This window comes from Xiphias gladius, chromosome 1, assembly GCF_016859285.1.
Source record: "Xiphias gladius isolate SHS-SW01 ecotype Sanya breed wild chromosome 1, ASM1685928v1, whole genome shotgun sequence".
Lineage (NCBI taxonomy): Eukaryota > Metazoa > Chordata > Actinopteri > Istiophoriformes > Xiphiidae > Xiphias > Xiphias gladius.
The window spans coordinates 20,814,516-20,840,128 of NC_053400.1; the positions used below are offsets into that span (position 1 = coordinate 20,814,516).

Sequence of the window (25,613 nt, forward strand, 5' to 3'; positions counted from 1 at the left end):
CATGTCAGGTCTTTGTCTTAAAACCAATACACCAGAGGTTAACTCCATACTTGCTGTTGGAAATGGACCTGGCTCTAGGGAGGCAAAAAGCTACAGTCCAGTGCGTATGTTTTAACATTTTTATGTGTGTTAAGGTGGTTAGATGGTGGGATTTAAGACTGAGTGCCTACCCCACAGTGAAGAACTGTCTCATCTCTTGTCGCCGTGAGCGCATCATCTGCTTGTACTCTCCAATGCGGAGTTTTTTACCGTCAATAATGCAGGTCCTCTTAGGCCGCGGCTTGTACTTGTAGTTTGGGTACTTCTCTAGGTGGAGCTTACTCAGACGGGCCTGCTCCTCATAGTATGGCTGCTTGTCCTGGTTAGACATGGCCTTCCACCGAGAACCTACACAACATAGTAGATTCAGATTTCAGTATTTGAACACAAGCAGAAAAAAATCAATTTTATTAATATATTACAATATAGGCTCATTCCAGTTCTGTCAAAAGAACCAATAATGTTTTAAAATTCACACTCCAGCCATGTTGTTCTGTTTTGGGTCAAAGCTTAATTTAAAAATGAATTGACTTCAATAAGGGCAGAAGTGTTGTAGTGTAAAGATGTGCCAAGATGTATTGTCCGTTCCACGCCAACGTCTTGATAGCCCTGCCTATGCACATTATCTGAGACGAGAGACATGCTTTGATGTCAAATGGTAGGAAACAACAAGCTAGTGTAGTAAATACTATAGCTCTGTCAAGTGTCCTACCAAGTACTGGATGACAGCACTTTTAACAGCTCTGATGTATGGACTCCAATGCTGAGGGGACAAGACCCATTTAGCCTCTGTCATTTTTCATGACAAACACTTATGTTGGCGATGGGCTGTAAATCCATCTGTATGCTGAGGTGAACTGATGCACTGTGGCCTACTAGATAACACACCTTCCCTCATTTAGATACTAGCTGGTTTGCCGGATCAACTTTACTTATTGGTGCGCAATATACCCATATCTAAATGTACAAAACTGAAAATGCTTGGTAAGTCTGTAGGGTATTACAAAAATACAGACTGATTTCAGAAATCTCAAAAAATATCTGCTGTCTTACAGAACTGTTCCACATAGAAAAGTAGTTCTCAACCTCTACAGTGTATCATGAAAGACGTTGTAAATATTTGCATATTTATCACTTTTATCAACCTGTAAATATTTACTTCTATATTTAGAAGGCCTTACCCAAAATCTTGCTTATGTTGGAGTTGTGCATGTCGGGGAAGGCCTGGAGGATCTTGCGCCGCTCATCCTTTGCCCACACCATGAATGCGTTCATCGGCCTTTTAATGTGGGGTTCGTTGCTGTTCCTTCCTCGAGATTCCCTGAAGACTCGTGCCTCAGTAGATCCAGCGCCTCCTGTTGGCCAACAATAATAGGGTTGGGGTTTATCTGCAGAGCCATTGACTTCTTTGGACCCTTGAATAGCCAAAGCAGGAACAAGAAGAGAGAGCAAGGCAAGACATTGATTAAATGACGAGCCATCTTCAAACTCTCCTTCATTTACTGTTATCGCTGCTATCATCATCATGAACATTGTTTCAGATGAGTGCAGGGGTGCAGACTCTCCTAGAGGGGGTAGACTTTCTATTGAGTGGAAAACCTGACTTGACAGGCTTATATTTTATGTGCAATAAAAGTGAATACAATGTCAGTTTAAGAGGGTCTATCCAAAATCAAAAGAGAAAGACCTTGGACCTCAGTGGCAGTTAAAGGTTCTATATACAAGTGTTCACACGTTTTTTTTCCTGCTACATATATTTCAACTTGACATTCATATTGTGCATAGTACAAGGGTGAAGTATGGGACTTGAAGCAGTCTTTAAAAAAGCCACAGATAGAAGCTGGAACTCTGGCAAATCTTAATAAATCATTCTTCCAAAGTACATTTTTGAACAGGCAGAGGCCTTCCTCTGCTGTACTCTTTTTCTTTCTCTCTCTCTCTCTCTCCCCCTCTCCTTCTCTCCTTATACATACACACAAACAAACAAAACCAGGCAAACATTTGCGATGAGAGAGTGTGCCGTTTCTGCAAAGTGCTGTTTCTCAATCAGGGCATTCACAATCAGCATAAGAGAGTTTCTCTCAGTATTAAACTGTACATCAGACTGATAATGATTTCTGTTTGCATGCGCATTTGCTTCCTTTTATATGTAAGATGTGAAAGAATTAAATAAAAGCAGTATGAATATTTAAACAAACAAAAACATGTTGATAAACAAGGCTCGAAAAATAAGACAAAAAAAGCCTCCCATATGCTACGATACATCTTTAATGATCTCAAATCTGGAAAAGAAAGCTTGGGATGACTCATGCATATTTCATCATCCACATGTGAAGCCTTCTCATTAGACCATTCCACTAGCAGCCTTGGCACATGTTACCTGGGGTTTGATTTCTATTATTATTTCAGTTGATAAACAAAATCAAACCCTTAATGAGTAATGGAGGGCTTTGCAGAGGCATTAATTCCACATCCGCAGAAACCTTGCTCTGCTCTAATCACTGAAGACGCTGAAGAGTTTGCGTGTCTTCATTTTGGAAAAGCATGTCTTCTTTTCGAAAACTATTACAGGAGGCAAATGCTGAAAAGACTATATGTAATCACACAACCACCACCTATAATCGAGATGGAGGTGTGGTGGAAGTTGGATTATGCGCACAGAGTGTGTTTGAGGTCTAGCTGCCCACTAGGAAACCTGTCTCTCCCAGTAAAAAGGCACCCCAAACCGATTTTCACCAGCTCGTGTTTCACAGTCAAATAGCCACATTTTTGATACACAGATTCTTGCCCTCATCTGGGAGGCTAGTGAAAAATGTATTTTCTCATTATGACACTGCACTAGCTGCTGCCCAGATAATTCAGATATTATATTATTCTCATGTAGTTTTGGCCAATGGAAGTAACAATCACAATCAAGTCAAGTCACAATCAAATAATTAACAGCTTTTGCTGGTCTCATCTCAAAATCATGTTTCTGTCTTCAGGAAATGTAAAGCAAGAAAAAAGAGAAAAAAAGTATATATAAAATAAATATATGGATATTTTTAAATTTTGGGGGCAAAAACAAAACATTCTCTTTGTTAATATCTGTAAAATATAGGTTAAAATCAATATATAACCACTATATGTAACTATTATTTTAAAAAGCCTTAGATTTTCATAATTGTCATTCATTTTCAAATATTAAGTATAACTTTGTTCACCAAATAGTGAATAACAAATCTTGACTTGAGAATTTTTTTCAAATTTTTTTTCAAATTTCACATGATCGTCTTCATCGAGATGCCCATAAAGAAATCCTAATCTTCTAAACCTCTGTCTTTTCCCAGTCTCTCATTTTAATTATACATGGAAAGGCCTGCTCCCAAACTAATACATACACAAAGAGACATGTACTTACACACATACACCAAGTACAAAAATACTAAATCAGAACATTTGAAAGGTATTTTGTGTCACTTTTGTAACCACTTTCTCAAACTCTGTGAGTGCCATGTCATATTCTGTCTGTTTGCTTTTGCCTCCTAGAATGCTAGAGGGCATGAAGCCATCATGAATTCAGAAATAATACACTACCTTTGCTGCCGCCGAACCCCACAGTACGTTAATTTCATTTAGCATGCACTCACTGTACAGGATGAATTGATTTCACTTTGTTTGGTTTTGACAACCATGTTTATTGTGCAATGAAATGTGGTGTGGCAGAGGGCTGACAGTATCCATCAACACGGGGCAATCTGCTGACTGTCGGGGCCAGATGAAGGTATTCATTAGCTCAGGAGCGCAGCGCTCACTCAGACACGACAGCCAGTGTCTGTACCACAGGATCGCTTCCTGTAATTTACGATGCCTCCCGTGCCATTACTCTATCACTGACACTGATTCAGCAATTTATATACTGGTGTGCATGCATACGGCCAGGGGTGAGCTTCTTACAGGGAGAGGGACAAAACAACTGCCTGCCATCAGCTAGTGCCACATCCATAGTTAGCCGGGAAACCAGCCACGTGACTTGGTTCATTGGAAAGACGCCAGATGAGGTACACAGATAAATGTATGTCTTCTCCGCTTGATGCTACAGAAAGATACTGAAGTGCACAACAGCGGTGTTGCGTCATTTATTTTCATCCCTACTGAGGCAGGTGCTTTGGTCCTGGATGTTTATGGAACAAAGTAATGAAGGTTTCAAGCTGACTCAGACCTACCACTGCCCCTGGGAAACCAACAGCCTAACACAGAGTTTGACCTTTGACCTGAAACAATATCAGAGTCTTCACTGTAATCTTAAAGATTACAGTACAAGCATTTCATAAGCGCATGCAAGACTTCATGGGTGGATAATTTTTTGCCCCCCATCCAGTGCCTGTAATATATATGACTTAATCAGAGGCATCCTGTGCATTAGCAGCCAGGCTTAGAAAATCCCTAAAAAACTGCAACATGCATTTTGCTGCAACATTGTTTCTGTCTTTTCTTTGAAAGTTAGGGCACTGCTCTCACATTTAGCAAATGAGCATTAACTATTTTTTTCCAGGCGGGGCAGGACATTTAAGAATCAGTTAGTTAGGTATGTGATTGTGTAAATAAACACAGATGTTTAGCAGTGACAGGGGCAGGCCCCCTGGGTGGTAGCCTGGGAGGGGGCGAAATAGAGGGAATACTGCTTAATAGAATTTATTGTGATTCATGAGGCCTTCAGCTCAAGTGTGACAGAGCGATATGAGAATCCCCTTTTAATTTGTCTCTCCTGGAAACACTGCAGATGAGCAGCATGAATTACAGTGAGAAAGAATGATTGTGTGTGTGTGTGTGTGTGTGTGTGTGTGTGTGTGTGTGTGTGTGTGTGTGTGTGTGTGTGTGTGTGTTGGGGGGGGTTAAAAAAATTGAGAAAGGAGAGCGGATAACAAGGAAGCAGAAAAAAAAGAGAGAAACAGAGAGAGTATGTAGTGAGGCCCAAGAGCCTATCACACCTGTGAGCTGCAGGCTCAGACTCGACCATGTACCAAGCCAGAGGGTAGCACTGCCCCAGCCGTCCCCTCTCCTCCCCCTTTTCTCCTCCTTACACATCTTTGTTCTGCAGGCAGACACATAATGTCACCCAGGAATCCGCTCAAGAGGATGAGCCTCAGTGAGCAGGCAACAATCACACAAACCTGCCAAGCCCTCCCTGTTGGGATCAAATCTAACACCTCTGACTGAAGGCATTTACTGCTGACAATAGAGCCTCTCCCTCAGAGCAGGATCAGGCTAGATTAATGTGCATGGAAAGACAGGACGCAGCCCTCTGTGCCGCTGCTGTAGCCTGAGCCCATAGCATGCTAATTAAACCATTACAAATTACAAGTGATATAAGCCCTATTATAACATGCCAGTCCCTTTTTTTTCTTTTCCAGTTTGGATGATTTGAGTTTTCTGGAGCCTGTGTGTGTGTGTGCGTGTTAGTGTGTGAGTGCACGCACATGTTAACTTGGGAACAAACAGCCGACCTGTTTCAACATGCAGGCTATGGCTTTCACTTTTGCCTGCTCTTTCCACTTTCTTGTGCATTTAGCCTAAAATTGGAGTCTGATCTTTCACAACATCGCAGCTTTGCACTCACAAAAGCAGATGCATGCACCTATAAAGCAGAGACACAGAAACACAGAAATTTGTTCTATTGGGGGTAAAGTTAAATTTGCCAACTTCAAAACAGAACTTTCTTATTGATTGTGTTGACCTATTCAACTATTGTTGCTGTGACTTGATAAATCATTATGTCTGTGCCTCCTCCTTCAAGCTTTTTTCAAGGAAGAGTCCTCTGCAATAAAAGCCAGAGCTTGATTCCCACAGCCTCACAGTGCAAGAAAAACAGCAACAAAAACCTTTTCAAACAGTCAACTCATATAAAACTTCAGAACGGCTCCGAGCTACCGAAGTAAAGAGACTCATCATCAATAATCTGTAACAACAATGCAACACGACTGTTCTTCTCATCCTATTCCATGAGGACTTTGTTAGAGACACTGTTTGGCTGAAGCCTCTTCTTTTCTCACACTCTGGTTGATATTATCACACTGGGCGTTTAGATTAATTCTGTTTCCTTTCTCCAAATATCTGTCAACAACCTCTTTGTTCTCTGCGGACCCTCAGTGCTGGGGGCGGTTTAGACAAACACAAAACCTCAGCTACACAGCAACTCCATACTGCCATATGTGAATGAACAAAGGGCCTGGCCGGGCTGAGGCCTTTGTGGTATTTGGTAATATTTTCATCAGAACTTAAAAGGACCCAATTAATTTGCAGTGGGATCGTGAGTGTAGCTCATGGCTTTGTAAAATGAAGAAAAACCTATCTATTTTCATTCAATCACCACTTTTTTTCCAGTCATATTTGTTAGGACTTTGGTTGCTGCATGCTTTGCAAATATTAGCTTAAGCAACCTAAAGCTTTCTGCGAACTGCTGCGATGACAGAGGTCCGCTGTACAGTGGGCCTGCTCAGTGTGGCTGCTCTGTTCTGGAGGGGAAAGCTGCTACACACCAAGGGGCTTTCACACCCTATATAAGGGTTGGGAGGGACACCCAATAATTTTCCTTTTCAGGAAAAAAACAAAGTGTATGCAGTGTGTTGTGAATTACTAAGGAAAAGTGTGTTGAAATACAGAGGAGATTCTAAATTAATTTCCCTCCCTCTGAACCAAAATGCTCCAAAAGATAATTACATTTATGACTTAAGTTATAAATTCCAAAAGTTTTCAGTAAAGACTGACTTGGCAATTTGCAGGTCAAAAGACATGCAGATGCCTGGGTTAAATCTTGGCTAAATTCAGTTGAAAAGTAAATACTTTTCAACCGAAATTATGTCATATCTGGTAATATATGACCGTATGGGTCATATATATAGTCACTGTTTCACTAGAATAAAAACTGACTTTATTTTATTGTGAAGCAGATACTAACTACATGTAGAAATACAGTCTTTTAAATGCCATTTAAACAACTAATATGTATGGCTGATATAAAAAAAAGAAACTTGAAAATATCAACCAAATGTTTTTTAATCCTGACATCTGCATAACCTTTGACCTGTGAATCAGCAAATCACTGCTTTCTAGGTTATTAAAGAAAACACAAATAAGCAGCAACTAGATAGTTACTGTATCTTTCTATATATCAAGGTATCACATTGGTTTAAGGAGAAAAAAATCCTCACAATAAGGATTTCAAAGTAAACATTCTCAAAAGAGTAAACACTTTGTGGTTCACATCATTCAACCGTATTTGTTTTCCTGTTGGTAAAGCTGAAAGAGACGGACAGATTTATTTGTGGCGTAAGGGAAGAGATGGTAACTGTGTGTAACTGTGTGTTTTGAGTTATGTGTACTGCTGTGGCTTCCAGCCATTTACCCCTGGGAAGAGGACCTCTCCTCTCCTCTAACCTCTGCTTGCTCCTAATCCATAGCCCACTGGGAACACTGATGTGAGGCGTCTGGCGAGAGCCTTTCCCTTGGCCCCGAACAGGACTTAAAAGGACACAACTGCCCTGGTGTGCACTCTGTTTCGGTCCTGACTACACAGCAGCCACAGAGGGAAGGTTCCCACTGGGAGAATGAGCACTGGAAGCACATCTGTCCGTGGAGTCAGACGGGTGGGATGGGATCTGCTGCTGTGGCTCACATGGGAAACATGTCAATGAATCCACTAAATGCACCTCTAATTCTCATCTTCAGGATTGGGTGTGATGTGAAACTAGACAAGTAAAAAAGGACATTTGCTTTGGAGTTGGTAAACAAACATTTTTATGGGAAGTAATTTTTTTTTTTTTTAATAAAAATCTGTGTGAACCAAATATGCAGGAGGATTTCTTTCTAAAACTGATGGGAAATGTGTCTAAGATGCTATTTAAAGTTGTTAATAGGTTACATTGTCCTGAGAAATATCTTTCCCTCTGCCTTGAGACTCTTTGAGGCATCAAAGATGAGTCAGAACCATTTTCTTCTTTGCGCTGCCTCTGAAGTGCCATGGAAACTGCCACAAATATTTATGTCGGACAAATATTGGTGCACTGAGCTACTCCTTACTCATGTGTAGGAGCCAGCGTCACAAAAGGAGATGACGCTTTGTCACACTGGTGCAACCCGAATTTACACCCCTGTGCCCAGGACCTCAAACAAGCACAACAGCAACAGGAGCAGAGCTTGGAAAAAAGCCAGCTTTGTCCTCAGACGCCCTTGTCCTCCACTCACCTACCTGTGAAAACTGTGGAGCCATGGCTCATTTCAAACAGCATTCACCCCATCCCCCACATTTCTGTTACACACAAACATGTTTCTGCGCACACCCAGTCAAACCACAGTAGCAATGTCACATGGAATAGCAGCCTTTATCAGCCATCAAAACTCCTTTTGTCTTCAAAGGTTAGTCAAGGCAATCGATTACAATTATGTGCAATAAAAAAACAGAGAAACTCAAATATGGCCTTACCATCTAGATCCTCTGGCCTGGTGAGGTCAATAACTCTGTGGCCGATCTTTCCTTCCTCACCCAGCTTGCCAAGGTGGTGCCCAATGCTCTCAAAATGCGTCCTCTCCTACAGGGAAATACCAAACAGTCAGGTACACGAACAAGCACATACATACATTTTTTTACAGTTATAGAATTGTAAAAATAACCCCATCAGGAATCTGAAGTTTTGAAAAGAAAAAAAGTGTCTCTGATAAATGGAGGTTCTTTTGAAGAGCTGCTCTTTTGACATGAGCTAGATGTAGCTTTTTCCTCTCTCATCTCTCTATTCAGCAGCTGCTATAATGGATGACAGGAGGCAGAGAGACAGTGAGGGCCAGGGGTGCTGTAAATAGATTTACAGAAGGATACTTTGTGATCCCAAGCACACAATGGGGCCGTGGCCCTCTTTGCAGTGCTCAGATTTTCCTCTGTAATCTTCTCCTTACATCCTCCCTCCCAGTCTCCAGCGCCCAGAGCTCAGCGCCCATCATTTATTCAGAGTTCATGCTTTGGAGAACACACCGTGTTTTCCCGTTTGTCATGTCGCTTTGTGCTCAGATTAAACTTGGCATCATGTTGTACTTGACGCACAATGAAACCCTGTCATTCAGCGCTCCGTGACAATATTAAATGTCATGTCCGTGTGCATTTACAGAATAAAATAACAGCTTTCGGGGGGCCTCTGAATAGTTGCTGCACATTACACTTAATGTATTATGCAAGGGGAGAGTGCTGACTGCTGCTAGCTCCATTGTTGAATGACCTACTTCCTCAGTGAATACACAGGGCATTAGCAAAGGGCTGTCTTCCTCTCTAAAGACTCAACTAGGAGATGGACACTTTGACTCTGCATGATACAAATAATCTCTCGCCCCCAAGGTTTCGCCTGGATGACACTAAAAGCAGGCATGTTGCCACCATACAGAAAAAAAGCATTTGTTTTACTCTAAGGGTGGGCATTCACAGTCTCTGCCAAAGATGAAATGTCTGCACTAACTTCTGCCTCTTTCTTTTCTAAACCTGCCTATCCCATGCAGTCTGAACAGATACTCAGGTAGAGTCTTTACATAATTCTAACAGCTCCCCTGCCACACACCCTGACACCAACACACACATTAATCTTTTAGCCCCCTTCTTTGTAATGCATTGCACCATTTTGTTTTGTTTTTTTTTCAGTTTTCCCCCACAGGGAAGTTTTCTTCCCCCCACTAATAGGAGAAGGTACTAAAAAATTAAGCAGACCTAACTATTGTGAGTGAAAATATTTATCTTTGTTGTCTTCCCCCTGACCAATAAATGTTGGCAACAATAGACATCAGTAATTACAGCACATTTTAGAAAATAAATAAAATTTAAAAAAACTGTCTGTTTTCTCTTTTTTATAACCTTTTTTCCAGAGGGTAATAAAAATATGACAAGATGAAGGATGGAGATAGTTCAAGTCAATTTATGGCCTTTCACAGTATTTTGATTTTCCTCATGCTTTTATTTATTCAAGAACTATTCTTTAAAAGAGAGGACTGCAAGCGAAACAGCAAGAGAACTGCAATTTACCATCATACTTGAAGAAGCAGTCATTATTTATAGCCAGCTGAGTGATTCTGATATACAATTAACCACTACCTGCTTATGGCCTGTGATTAGAGCCTGTCTATCTGACGGCCCTTTGCTTACTTAAGTGTTTTCTAATTATGACATATGTGGTGGTCCCTGCTGGGCAAGAGGACGCTTTGTAAAGAGAAGATAGAGTATGCCTTTCTCGGTGTCACATTCTGTGTAAAGCAACGCATGCACGATAGCATGCACGCACACGCACACAGAGCCATATTCATCACCCAGCCACATTATTGCTCTTAATGAAAGAAGCTAGCAGCCTGATGACAAAGTGACTGATGTGCGATTAGCTGGGTGGGCAATGGTGCTGCTTTAGATGCTACTTGGACAGTCCACTAGGAAGACACAGTGTTCATGTGTACTGTGTATCTGTAATAAAGTAGTCATCTCGTCGCTCTTCTGTGCTTCGTTGGCCCCTCCTGATCAATCAAGTCCTTTTATAAACTCATGATCATTAAGCATCATGTTGGGCTGAGAAGGAGACAGAACAGGGGCCATCAATCAATGAATTTCATTAATAACTAGCTGACTGTTGAACTTCTTTCTCCAGTGCATATGCATATGATTAGTGAAGAGCAGCACATTAGACAGCTGGGAACAAGACTGAATGAGACTCTTGTTTGAGCATTCTTTGAGGTAGCTTCACTTCATTTGACATAAAAAGTACCGTGGGTGTTCAAGTGGTTATATAGAGAACATGTACATATACTTTATACAAGGCAGCATTTTACATACTATAATAGGAAGGTGTAGTTACACTGAGTATTCCTCCCCTCCTTGTGTTATCTGTGCTAATTAATATCACACTATCTGTGCAATATGGTACCACAAATTTTCATAAAATTTTATACACTGAGTTTAATATACTTATTGGTTATAAGTTTGGTAATTTATATCTGCAAATTACATTATAGTTGAAATTAGGGCCATAAATTATCTGCACAGCATCAGGGTTTTGTTTTAAGGCTGGAAAATATTCAGTGAACTAATGCTTCTTTACTGCCCACGCATCAAGTGCTGTGATAAATTAATGGCACTTTTATTATTTTATAGTGTCATTAAATTTTTACTGATCACTCTGACAAAGAGAAGAAGCAAAGGAGATGCAGTATCTAGGGAATCTGGCCTTCCTCCCAGGAAAAGAGAAGGAAAGAGTGAAAGGGAGGGAGCCCATCAGTATATGGCTGATATAAAAAGGTATTTACAATGTGCAGTGCAAAGGAATGATAAAAGACTTTGAACACAAAAAATACAGAAAATTAATGCTTGCTAAATGCTGAAAGGCCTTTGAAAGAGAGGCTACATAAACAAAGTGGAATGAAATAACAAATCAAGGATGATGAGAAGAGGTAAAGATAAAGAGACAGGAAACAAAAGATGTAACAGTACACATTAATCCCCTCCCACTCTGACCACAACTGCTGGCAAGCAACCGGTCCCTCCCTCAAATGACTTCAGCATGCCGCTCTCCACCCCACATCTAAAATTATAGCAGTGCACTCCGAGCTCTAGTGGAAAACTGCCACCCACAATAATCTCATCTGCCTTGCCTGTGCAGTCTTTTGTCTTTAAAGTTTGGTAACAGATGCATTTTGTTCAACTGCACATGGTTGCCCAGTGAAGTCATGAGCAGGTCCAGTGAAGTTGTGAGTCACAGAGGAAGAGAGACAAGTATAAAGAGGTTAGATAGCAGAGTCTGTGGAACTTCTTGGGTGAGGGAACCCAAAAGAGCCCCTGTCAATGTTGTTAAGAGAGCTTTAATCTGACCGGCCACGTAACATGTGCCAAAGGCCTGCTGCTCTGCCCACAGGGTGTATTCTGGGCAGAGGCGGGTGGCGGACGGCCCTGTGTATTGTGCCTACTCCTGCCCTGTATTTAGGCAACACACTGCCAATCCTGACACCCCTTCACTCTCTCCTTTGTAAATAGCTCCAGGCTATAGGCAAAGCCATATGGCCTGAGATTGACGTGTGCAGGAAAGGGCCCAGTATGCACTTAACTAGGTGAACTACCGGTGCACCCTGTCTATGGATTATTTGGTAGAGAAAAACCCGACTTTGCTGTTGCTCTCGTGGAAGAGCTCGGCCAAGGTGAAGAGATGATTAACTGTACCAGGCAGTACTCATGGCAGAGAGGTTTGGACACTTTACTTTTAATCAGTCCCAAGTGTTGTTGATACCTTGATGAAAACAGACAAACCGGGCCTTGGTGCATGTTACATTACAAGCCCCTGAGCCAGGTCCAAAACATCCTTTAGTTAATTTTGTCACATTTTAATTCATTATTAAATGCATAATTGTCTCACTCATCATCATTGATAGTAATTAACCAACTTTTTTGCCAGTTTGTGTGATTCTGAGACCAAAATGATCTGACTCCATTTTGAAAAAGGAATAATGGAAACCAGATGATACAGGCACAGATTAAGCTGGCATGTTTGCTAGCCAAAACATTTTGACAACAGAATGATTATTTAAAGAGAAAACTGCTTCATTTCTTTCAGGCAGCTGGCAGACATGAAACATTTTAGTCCCTACAAAAATTACCAGTTGCCAACTTAAAGTCACATAATAGTCCAGTTACTTTTTGGCCATATATGTATGTATATACAGTAAATGACATGTTTAGCCCTTTCTGTGAAATCTGACAGCGATAACTGCTGTTCTCTCTGAGATCTCTGAACTATTGGGAAAATTTCATCCATGTTTCTTTCACATTGGAAAGTATATGATTGCATGTGTTTAAAATTTCCATGATTGGAACCTTTAACAGCTGCAGGATCCTAAACAGGCACTTATGTTTGATAATGTGCTGAACTGGCTTTGGTTATATCACACACCTGGTATGTGGCAAGTTGAAGGCAATGGCTCTTTGACCACAATACGAGGCTTTGTGTATCAAGTGTCAGTCATCATTGTGGTCTGCAGCCCCCAGAGTCTTCTCTCTGAGGGTCTCAGACTAAGCCCCTCAACAATCTGTCCCAGCCCTGATGGAGACAAAGACTGTACTTTAACATGGCTACAGCTCCTCACATCTCAGCGCCTCATCTGTTTTGTATTTTTATTGTAACCGGTTGCAATGTTATTTATAAGTCTGCAGCTTTCCAGTAGTTTTTGCTAGTTTTGAACCATTTAAATGTTAAGTACATCCAGCCATGCGGTAAACCCACAGTTCCTTTCATTCATGCTGTTGCTCTCTTTTTACCCTGAGCTCTCCCTTTGCTAAGGCTAATGCAGGCAGCAGCAGAATCAACAGTAGCAGCCACAAAAGGCTGGCATCTGTTCTATAGTAGTCGTCCTCAACATCACACAGAGCAGAGATGGCCGGCTATTCCAGTCCCATTTGTATTGCTAGGGCATCACCTCATTTGTTTGAAACAGAGGGAAGAAAAGCCTTTCATTAAATTAGGGAGTTTAAACTATTTAAAAAAAAAAAAAAAAAATGGTGAGCTAACCCCACTCTGGGCTTTGTGCCAATTTAATCTTTATTGTTTGTTTTTATTAAAAGGATATGCTATCATTATTCAGGATGAGTTATTTTTTGTTGAAGGGAAAACCAATGTGCATGTAGTCAAAACAATTGGATTTCTTCTGCATGTCTGGTTGTCTACTTTTGGACATTCTGTGAAACTTTTGAATGCAATATACATATTTTATTGAATGAGAAATGTGTTGTCCTCACTTAGACTCAGAAAAAAAATTTCATAATTTTAGGAGTGTGTAATATATAACTATCTCAGCCCTGTGACACATTTCTGACCCAGTGTTGAATTTTTATGTACTTCTCCACACTGTTGAGATCCTTTGTGTTGACATCATGTACTTTCTACTTTTTTTCCGTCCTCAGGGATCCAGAATTGCTCTCTGGGTCCTCCAAGGAATGTGAAGTTAGGCTGAAATCTCCTTCCTTATCAAACCCTCCAGGTAGAAAACAGCAAACTGCAGCATTACCAAAACCCCTTTCACATTTGGACAAAACCTCAAGACTTGTTGGACGCTGGAGCCATTATGTTTCTACTGCAACAATACCATAGACTATAAATGGTCCTGTGTGGCCTATTCTTTTTGTCGCTTTTTGTTGTATGTGCCTTGTGGTGAGCGTGGCATCACAGGTCTCCGCCACCGAGGCCAGCAGCTTTTCTGAGCAACTGCAGCAGGCCAGAAATTCAGCATGTAAAATGACAACTGTAGAAAATAATGGAGCTACCACCGCCAAATGACCCTACCAAGATGCAGGCTTGATGTCTTTCTGGGGGAAGAGGCAAGACAGAGCAAAAGACCTGACCTGGAACAGGAGCCCGCAGAAACACACACTTGCACAGGCACATATTATACAGAGTCATACATTATTTTTATTCTTTTGGCAAATGTGAACAATTGGACAAAGCATTAATGTAAGCAATCTTCACAATAGCACTTGCTGGCTACAGCCAGTGTCTGGGAGCTGAGCATAATCTAATTTGGATGGGCAAACCCTTGTATGCCAAGGATTTACATTGCAGCCAAAACGCCTTGGTTTGCAATTTCCAAGACAGCAGTCGAAAAGGAGCAGAAAATTGCTTCCAGGGCTGCAGACCAGACAAGATTATATTCAAAGTCTTTGTGAGGGCTTTGCCTGAATAGGGCCCTGGCATCACATACACACACAAACACACGTGCATGCAAATGAATTCACGCACACACACACAAAATAGCACACATACATATGCAGGAAGGGAACAGTATAACCACTATAACCAATAGGTTAGGAGTCTGGATTTTGCGGAGCACTAGTGTAAAGCTCCATTTGAATATTTACAGGCTGAGCTTTGGGATATGGGAAATGGACAATTGTAGTCATCAATACCGAGGAGAGGAGGTGTTGTGGGGCAGCAAAGGGCAGTTCAATAGGTTAATACACTGGCCTTTCACCTTTTGATTCCAGTTAGGGACATGTCAGCAAAGGCATATATCAGTGTAGAAATCAGTCATACCTGACTATACAGGTTTCAACAACAAGGCTTGATCATTGCCCCAGGGCCAATATACTGCAGATTTGGGCCACATGACTGGTCTGTCATTTGCCCCAGTGACCAACTCTCATCTCAGCTGTGCTTTTTCTAACCAGTCACATTGGAAACCACCTGGGTGAGGGACCTGAAATAGATTTAGCTTTATTTTGTGACAGATAAAACAGTTGCTGAGGCTGAATATTGAATTAGCACTCTAATTTGTCTACAATGTATGAGTATGAGGAATTCAGCCACTCATAAACAGGCAATTTATAATATACAGTTTACAGATAGTTACACTACTGATGTCTGCAGCAAGGTCTATTAGTACCTATTATATGTGCCGGCAATGCAGCCATTTGGCTACACCTGACTAGTTTTTAGGGACAAAATAGATGAATAGACTTAATGCTGCATAAAATTAGACTCTTACGTTTATTGTTTGCTTTTCGACCAGTGACAAGTTACCTTAAAAGTCAAATTTGTATCGCTCAATTATGTAAACGGTATAAACTGTGTGAATGCAATGAGGGCCACATGGGGCAAGTTACTATTTGGAATTTACCTTTAACCCTGACCTTGTAAATTAGAATGGCCATGTATAGCTACAGTGCATAACATAGGGAAACAATTCAAATGGTTATAAATGGATTCAGATGAGTTGTATTTTACTGTAGGCATACTGGTGTATTCTAGGTAAAAGCTTCCACTGGTTGAGGAGGAGATGGTAAATAATGGAACAAAGTAATTGCCCTCTGCAGACAATAATATCTTTAGATAAATATTTCAAAAAGGTAAATTTCAGAAGGGTTGTAAAAGGTTTTATTGTACTGATGGGATATAGTACAAAACAGACAAATAAAAAGACAAGCAAGAAAATCTGCTCCTGTAAAGCATGAATATTTTACATGTCCTCAGGTTAAAGGCTTGTATACTGTAGAACTGAGAGTCTGATCTACACCATGTTCTCCCAGGTCAATGGCCAGGGAGGGAGGGAAAGAGAGAGCTAGAGCCATAGTGATAAAGGTTAGAGAGGAATGCATTGTACTGTTCAGACACACTTTGTATGAAAAGATGAATTGATCCATCTGTAAGCAGCACTTAGACCCACTCCTCTGCCCAGTCATTACAGTGGGATAAATCAATATTTAATATCCCCCTCTAACAGCCACATTGGATGATCTTAACCTCTCCTTAATCCCATTTATGTTACCTTTCCAGAATCTTCTTCATGTAAGCTCTCACTATGATAAACTTCCAAACAAGAGACTGGGAGGGGAGCTATTAAAGACCACACCATATTTATGTCAGGTGAGGCGCTTTCTTGAAATATTAATATTCTGAAACTGACCAAAGTGAAAGCTTTTATCAGGGGCATTCAAACCTTTCTAGTCTGTTTGCTTGTATCAGCAAAAGTCTCTCCCCCCTTTCTCTTTCATTTCACCGCTGAATTACAACCTGCTGTTCTTTATTGCAGCCAAAGGATGAAGATGATGGGGCAATTCTTTTAACTGACTTGATAAAGCGTGCCTCTAATTTCACACCATCCTAATAGGACCAGTGTCACTGAAACTAAGAGGTGACAATATCTCACTGTAATTTGCACGAGCCAGAGAGTCAAGCATGAGCTGGGTTAAGGTGTCATTCAACAAGACATATAAATTATGTTGTAATGAAAACAGAAACATGTTACCAGAGGTGATGCTTTCAATTATTGATATTAGTAGGTCTTTGCAAGAAATACACAGGTATGTTTTTAGGGTCTCAATGACTTCAAATGAGGGGTTACAGAAATGCAACAATGAAATTTTCCCGTAATCTAATCACTATCCGTTATTTCATTTTTGGGTTGTCAGTACTATTATTCAACTAGTATGCTCAATTCGTACATAGTATTTCCGTTTATGGCCCCTTTATTACTACTTCAAATTTACCTACGCTCCCTCCCAAATACATCCCTTTCATAAAAACACACTCACTCTCCTCGGGTTGCAAACACAGACAAAAGGTAGACTACAGGTGAGGAGTGACTGACTGTTTCAAACAGAAGATCCCTTCAGGGAAAAAAAAAAGAAAAACAGCAAAAAAGAAAAGCATTCTTCTCCTCTGAGATGATAGCCTTAGCATAGGTTGAACAGATAAGTCCAAAATTCAGAGGAATCAAAACAAAATCTTACGAAAGACTAAGCAGGGAGTAAGAAGGCATTAAGCTCTACCTGCTAAGGACAATGTAGCTGAAGGTGTGTGCAGCCTGTTGAAAATGGCTCTTTACAGGCATTGTTCATTTACTGCTTTCATGTCATGGCAGATTCAGATGCTTGGTTGACCACAGGCTCACCTTAGTTGGGAGGTGGGGAGGCAGCTGTGACTGAGACTGAAAATAGGGTGCTTACATAGTCATGCTAAAAGCTTCACGTACCATGTTGTAACTAAACAAAGGAAGCCAAAAACAGGGGGAAAAAGCTTAAAATTGAATTTTGTGGAAGATTATGTGCCTGTTTGCTTGTTTACATTTATGGAGAAATTTTGACCGGGTAAAAAAACCAGAAAAAACCCAAACATGATATTATGGGTTGATTGATTATTGTAAAGATCTTTTCTCTTCTGGTTAGTAAGGGGAAAGTGCAGGGGAGGCTCCATCTCTGTCCTATCTGTGGGATGCACTAATTAATTTGCTTCAGTTCAGTAAGAGCATAGTTGATTGCCACCTGCATAGACAGTGATCTCTTCAAAACACAAAATTAGGGGGAAGTCAAAAAAGATATTCATTGACTTTTTTACATATACATTGACCTAGTTGAGGCTGTTGGTTGAAAGTGTCAGGTACTGAAATATTAATGAGCATCGTTCCCAGTTCCTGCCTGCTCCTCACAGCCAACTGGCAACATGGCATCAAGCTGAAGAGAGGAGGGCAGCTTTTTTCTCTCCTTGATTGACTCATCGATTGAAGATATTTTTAAAGGGAATCCCTGGGAGTGTGTGCTTCTGGTACAAAGCAGCCCCATCCCGTGTCAGGGGACGGAGAGGGCTGCAAGTCTACTTTAATTGGGCAGAGACTTCAGAGTCTTCTTAACCCACACCGGCCACTGCCATGGCCTGTCAAGGCCCTCACACCAACATCAACAACACCGAAGCCTCTAAACATGCACACACAAACATATTCATACTAATTTGAGGAAACAGATATGTAGTCACTTAACTATGCCAGCTCTTATCAATATGACCACCCTGGACATGGATTAAAGAAAAATATTACTCTTAAGAATGACTGCTGTATTTAAATCATCATGTTCTACTTTCCTTAATAGATTATTTCCTCCACTACTAGCAGGGAGAACTGAACACTCTTGGTGGCCAGCTGCTTGTTTTATACTGTATGGGAAAAGCCTGCAATAGAGAATGGACCTGAATCATGAATACAAGAGCAACAGATTATATGATAGTGGTCCTGACCTTGTCAACTCTGCAGTTGTTGAGGCCCATTGAACTGAGGGCGGACAGCTTCGCCTCCATGCCCTGCTGGTGATGTTGAAGCTGTTCCCTCTGGATCTGCTCCCTCATTTTCCTAGCCTCCTGGATTGCCTTCATCACCGTGTCCTGGTCCCCGAACAGTGCGGTAGAGTTAAGGCTGGACAGAATATCTATACACGCGCGCACACGCACACACAGGGAAATTTGGACAGCAAAATTAGTCTGCTAGAACACACACTGCCAAAAAAAAAAAAAAAAAAAAACAAACAACCAAAAAAAAAAAAAAAAAAACCAGCTTCACACAAAATCTTGAGAGTGGTATTTATATGTGAAATATTAAATATCAAAACGGGACCAAGACCTTGCAATGTGGTTTCTCAAGATGTGAGTACAAACTGTAAGTGTGTGTTTGAACATAGTAAATCTGTGTGTATGTGTGGGCTCTTGTTTGTGAACTGGAGACACTCTCAGGTCTTACCCAGAGATGAGCCCCGTCCCAGGCCTCCTCCGAGTGGGCTGGGAATACCACCCTTGCCGACAAGACTGTTGGGGCTGTTCTTACTGCCGGGAAACAGGTTTTGTGTCGGGGATGTGGGGGATTTGACCAGTTCTGTCGTCTTTGGCCGAGCAGACAGGTTTAGCGGCTGTGTTCCTTCCTCCTACGGCAGTAGAGATAGGAGTATGAGAGAAGACAGATGTGAATAGGTGCCCTCCCCCCTTTTTGGAGGAGCTCCGGATTCCCAGACAGCACAGTTCTGTTCCCAGTTAATTATAGGATCCCTATCCTGACCTACACCTCCTCCTCTATTCTTCCCTCTCTGCTTTTTTCTGCTTTCCTATCCTCTCCTCTCCTCTCCTCTCCTCTCCTCGTCCATCCTTCCTTAGGAGCTGTGCCACTGCGATCTTCCTCACAGTTGCCCAGTGCCTTTGTTCATACTAATTAAAGCAGATTCTTTCTCTCTGTACATCTTCATCTGTTCTCCCTTTCCTTCGAACTGCTCTCTGTGTCTGCACTTTGGTTCGAAGAATAAATAATGACCAGATAACGGCAGTGCCAGTGATCAAAGACAGCTGTTCCATTCATCAGATGTCGTCTTACATTATCTACTTCATTAACTTGTTTTCTAATTTCATTCCTCATTTGTGCATACTTGGTTTTACCATATGCTTTGATATGTCTATTCCTAAAAAAAAAGAAAAAATGATGTGATTTGAAACAAAAAAAACCCCTCAGTATTGAAGTTATAAGATGAGGTCAGAGGACGATGCATCTGTTTGCTGCTGTAGTTTATGGGCTGGTTGTGCCTTTTAGAGCAGTTACTGATGTGACATGAAGACCACTGTTTTCCATCCTCAGCAGTTTGTCTACTGTGACCAAACATGTTTTATCTGCGGGTACTTGCAAATAAACGGTAGAAGGCAGAGGCTAGGCATTTCAAAGCTTGCTCCTTTGCTTAAAGTGGTTTAAAAACTGAGCTCTTGAAGGTAAGATAAATGCACACAAAACAATACTAACCTTAAGTAACCCTATATGAGTTATTATAGCCAATCTGTGCAAATTTGACAATAGTTATGGTAAAATCACATTGAAAAGATTAAAAGAAATTACATTTTTTTTTTTTTAGTTTTACCTAATATTAAAATAAATCTAAAATATATTTAAATAATATAAATTATAATCTGAATGGAAGTAATTAAAAATATCATCAATCCCTAATTAGATATTTAATCACCTTAAATATAAATTCCAAGATGATAGACAAAGTGCACTGTTAGCTTAGAGACACCAAAATCAATATGCACAATAGATTTGTGTAAATATAATAAATACTGGAATATTTTGAATAGAAACAACTCAAACATTTGCATCCCAGAAGAGAAGTGTCACTTTGCACAGTATAAATTGTGTGTGTATACAGCAGCCTTTTAAATCAGATTAGGGCTCATGCTGTCGTCAACTGTATTTTTCAAAGCCCAAGTGTCTCCTTGTCCAAACATATGGCTCAAGCCTAGACTGCCCCAAGGCCTTGTTATTGCTGTGCCAATAACAGTTTGTCATGCAGTGAAGCTGAAAGCAGACAAACAAAACTAAAGGCAATCTGATTCCAGTGGACTGTGGATACAGATGGGAGGATGCCAGTGTATGCTTGCTTTCCATTTATATATGATTCAGTTCATTTAAATTTTTTAATATTTGGCAATATTTGTAATATTTTGACTAGAACTGGTGTTGTATTAATATTGGCATCCATGTAACCCGATAAATAGAGAATTGTACTCGTGTGATGAAATTACAATGTTGAGTCAGTTTGACGGCAATCTTTCAATGCAAATCTCGGGAAGCGGGAGACCTCAAGGATTTTGTGTGTGTGTGTGTGTGTGTGTGTGTGTGTCTGTGTGTGAGTGTGTGTGTCTTTCTGTGTGAAGGGAAAGACAGAGTGCCTTTCCAACATTTCAAGGAGATGATTTATGGTCTTTCTCCATTGTGATATTATTAAGCTAAACTACTCCAAACGGGCATATGCCTCTGATTATGGCCTTAGTGAGTGAGGATGATGTATATGGCCTTTCCTCTGCATGGAGGTCTAGTGGAGTCATGCCATACAGCAGCAGAAAGCACACATCCTGAATTTGGTTTGTTTACAAGGCAAAAAAAGTCATCAATCCTACTTTTTGCCTCAATTTTGTCAGCACTTGTATAGCACTATTGTAATGGTTTTATTCCATTTCAGTTACAAAAAAAAGAAGAAAAAAACTTTCATTGTGAAAAAAAAAAAAAAATTACAAACCATGTGTTCCACAAATTACTGGCTTGAAGCAGCCATGTCCATAGCAACCATGTCCACAGAGTTCTGGTTAAGAGAGAGAGGGCCTTGTTAAAGCGCCACAGATTGATGGCCTGTTAGAGGCTGGGCTCAGCACTGTCCGGCTGTGAGTACTGACTGAAGCAGTAAAGAGTGTAGATACTAGTTTATTCAGACAACACCAACTTGGCTAGGCTAGGTCAAGTACCACTCAAGGCCTGGACTGGTGGGTGGGCAGGTTGAAGGAATTGAGGGTTGTACCTTGACTTGAGTGATGGGGCTGGAGGAACTCTTGTCATTCTTCAGAGAGGAGGGGGAAATGGGCCCACTTGCATTGAGGGGCTGGGGGAGTGGAGGCATCTTGGCTCCAGGAGAGACCTGCATGCTGGCAAGCTGGGCGGCATACAGTTGCTGTAGGGAGGTGGAGAAACCCGCAAGGCGTTAACATCCAAATCCAGCAAACATCCAAAGTTTTATATTCTGTCTTTTCCTCTCCCTAGAACTCTGCTTCTGTGTCTGCCTTCATCTCCCCCCTCTCTCTTTTACGTCTTTCCTCTCTTTCCATGAGGCTGGCAGAGAACCTCCATCAAAGGTCTTAACTGTATTTCAAAGGCTTAACCCAGAGAGAGACAGCAGTCTTAAAAACCACACAGAGATGGCTTTCATTCAAAATACTTGGAGCCCCTATTTTCCACTCATCACAGAGAAAAGTTTGCAGACTGGATGCAAGTGTGTTAGCAAAGATCCCTCATTTCTCTAGATCTACACAGCTTTCTATTGAAGTTTCTAGCCTGTGATTTGTCTCCACACTACCATGTGAGACAGTTCCATTCCACAATGTTAGAAACACAACCTCAGTTGGATTGTCATCACAGAATATTTTAAACACAAGCATTATTAAGGCTTAGAAACCTGCACAAAGAACACTGATGTAATCACCGTTATTTTCCTTGGCATTAAATCAGTAAGATGTCCAACTGTTGGTGACAGTACCACACAAGCGGGCGGTTTAAATGACTGGCAAAGCACTCGATAACTGTTGTGCCTGTAACAGGGTTGAACTCTTAAAGCTCAATTTACATTTCCACCACTGGGCTGATTATGTGGCATATACTAGAAAGTGTGGTTGTGTGTTGATATGAGGGTTTGGAAGTATTTAAAGAAAAATCTGGTGAGCCACAGACTGTTAATTGCCTGTTGGATCAGACTTTTGACGTAGTAATTCATCCTTTATCCTGGATAAAGTTACAGTTTCATGTTTTGACACTAAGTTGTGTTTCTATTTAAAAAAAAAAAAAAAAAAAAAAAAAACTTGAAACAAATAATACCAGACTGATTTGATTTAATGATTATTTTTTACTTGTTTTTTCTGTGCCCACAGAGCCCAGCACTCCGGCACTGCTGAGACTTTTTCTGCCCATGGTCTGCACTGATTGGCCAGCAAGTAACTGATGAAATTGGCTTTTGTCTCCTGCTGCAAATAGCAGGGGTCTGTCAAATAGAGCTACTGTCTGAGAAAGAGAGTTACTCCATGTAGCCTTAGACCTCACTACATCAGACAGAGAGCACCCCTTAACTACCCCACTGGCCTGCCTTCTTCAGACTAGGTAAACCTGGTTTGTTGTGTTATTCAGTCACATGGCGCTGTCAGGGAGAATCTAATTTCTCTTCCTCCGGCCAGTCAGCAAACCCCTTCTCATTTCCTGGTTTGACTGGCCACATACAGACTGCATTTGTGTGGATGGAAAAAAGCGACCTGGCCCCGCTGGCCTCACCTTCGGTGGTGTAGATGCAGGCTAAAGCCAAACAAAAGCACTTTATGTCCATGCACATATCTCCAGATATAAACACATATGTGCTCCTGTAAGAAACTTTATCACTGCCATATACGCGACAGTACAAAAGGTCCATTCTTCCAGGGGACCTGGGGATAACAACAGCACATGGGCAGCGGAAATGACAGACTGATTATGTTCCCACAATGATAGCACTGCCCCCACCTCTCACAAACAGCCTTTTGTTTCCGAAAGGAATGGACACAGGAGCGGACCCAACTCTGTTTTGTCCTCATCTGAGCTTGACTTAGTTAATATCAGTGGTAAAGGCACTCTGTGTGTTTGTGTGAGTCGGGGGGGGGGGGGCTGAGAGAGAGAGAGAGAGAGAGAGAGAGAGAGAGAGAGAGAGAGGGGATACTCCATTCACTGCCTGTCACTCCAGGCTACACGAGTCTTAGTAGAGGAGCGGAAGCTGAGTCTGTTGGACAGATGTTTGCTAACAGGCCTGTCGCTCGGGCATGCCCCTGACCTTGAGTGGGAAGAACTTTATTGTCCCGGAAAAAGAGCATAATTAGACTTTGCCTCAAATTAGACGCAGTCAGGATGCCCCTTTTCAACACTGATTAGCAGGTCAGTGCCATAGGGTGAGAAGCAATAGCTACCCTTGTAACCAGAAACAGTCTGCCTCCAAGAACTAAAGAACAATAAATACAATCAGAGGGAAAGACAGATGAAATGTGTGTTAACCCCCCATACACTGCTCAAGTGCAGATACGGAATCCGTCAGTGTTCAATGTGTGTACTCTGGAATCTTTTACCTTAGCGTTATGGTGTGATTACATCAAAATAAAAGACAATAAGTTTTTAGCAGATTACAAAATTATTTGACACCCAGCATGTACTTAAGTTAGAAACAATAAACTCATGAAACATTAACTCATGAACTTGTAAATATAACGGGCACTGTGGTGTCAAAGGCTGAAGGATGATGCATCCAGCCGAGGCCTCCCTAAGCAGAAGACATCTGGCTGCTTCCCCTAGTTGAGTATCTTACATCTAATAGCCTCTTCTTCACATCTACTTGCCAGGTGGGGGCAGCAAAAGTTTCATGGTAATGAGGGTTAAGCTGAAAGTCAATGCTCCAACTCTGGGGTATTGGTGGAGTATGTGAAAGCCTCAGTGGAACTCGGGGTCATTCTGTTTCCATTTTCTCTTGCTTTTTCCCCCCTCTACACTCTTAACACAAGTTGTTTTGCTTTTTTTTTTTTTAAACAAGGGAAACATCTTCTAGGACACATATAATACTTCTGTTCATGAAAAGCCATGGAGCAGCACACTAAGGCACAGCTTGTATGATGGTAGAAAATATCAGAATGAAATGATGGCTAATGAGATTGCAATGTGGGTGCAAAAGAAATCTCGCAAATGAGAAATATGACCCTGTATATTATATGTGTTCTCTCGGCTTGAAGGCAGGAGCAACTTCAGGCCATTTTTCCATAATTAAAAGTGTGCATTTATAACTAGCATTACAATACAGCATGTTTTATGTATTTATTTATTTTTACTTTCTTTGTTGCTTTGAAAGGATTTGCCTTTTTCCTAAAAAGCTGCACTATCTTTTAATACAGAAATAATATACATAAGGGGACGCACAAACACAAAATCTAAGGTTTTTCTTCGGACCCCATCTTTCCCTGTTTCCCAGTAGAGCAGAGCAGATCTCAGCAAGCATGGATTCAAAGTGAATGCAGCACGCCCAAGGTCAGCCTGTTAGCCTCTGGTAATTAAAAAACAAGCCCTCTGGAGGCAGCAGAGGTTAAACAGGGAGGTTCACTTTTCTGCCTGCGACATTAAACTGAGATTACACACTCTGCTGATGATGTTAGACATCTCATAAGTATGATATGCAATTAAGACGGGCAGCCTCTGTTTGTTTAGTGAAACGACAAAGCTGATACTATGGCACAATATATAATATAATTAATTATGAGAAAAACAATCATTGTCTAATAACTTCTATGTTTTTTTTTTCTTTCGGCAAACACTGAAACATATGCCTCGTAGTATAGAGATAAAAAAAAGCTTTCTGTGGAAAAACAAGCAGCATGGCAATATGTGCTGGAAAGTGGCAGATATTTGTCAGATCTGTTGCTGCTAGCAATGGCGGTGCATTGAATATTTACAACTGCAGCGTGCAAAAATATAAAGATAAAAACAAAAAAATTGTACCTAAAAACCAAACAATTCCTAATACCTATTGAAATCCTCGCAGTTTACATGAAACAAATATCTGATGACTGCCACACTCTCATAATCGCACTGTTGTCTCTAGGTTCTGCGAGTGTGTCTATTTGTCTGTATGTCAATGTCTCAGTCACCTCTGCCTGGCCTGGGCGCTGGGCACTGGGCTGGATATGAGGGCATTAACTGTGCTT

At 41.1% G+C, this 25,613-nt stretch overlaps 1 protein-coding gene and 1 long non-coding RNA gene across 2 annotated transcripts in view; one reads left to right on the forward strand and one right to left on the reverse strand.

Moving 5' to 3' along the window:
* Positions 1-7,779, forward strand: part of LOC120795860 — a 112,263-nt gene extending 104,484 nt beyond the window's left edge. Inside the window, exon 5 of the long non-coding RNA XR_005708288.1 lies at positions 7,479-7,779. This is a non-coding gene — a long non-coding RNA (uncharacterized LOC120795860). The remainder of the gene's footprint in view (positions 1-7,478) is intronic.
* sox6 (SRY-box transcription factor 6) overlaps positions 1-25,613 on the reverse strand; it is a 137,269-nt gene that overhangs the window by 6,184 nt on the left and 105,472 nt on the right. The window contains exons 11-16 of the mRNA XM_040137349.1: positions 21,662-21,811; positions 19,075-19,255; positions 18,579-18,766; positions 8,501-8,606; positions 1,221-1,394; positions 171-387 (exon numbers count right to left, since the gene is read on the reverse strand). Of these exons, the coding sequence (XP_039993283.1) occupies positions 171-387; positions 1,221-1,394; positions 8,501-8,606; positions 18,579-18,766; positions 19,075-19,255; positions 21,662-21,811 (1,016 nt within the window). The remainder of the gene's footprint in view (positions 1-170; positions 388-1,220; positions 1,395-8,500; positions 8,607-18,578; positions 18,767-19,074; positions 19,256-21,661; positions 21,812-25,613) is intronic.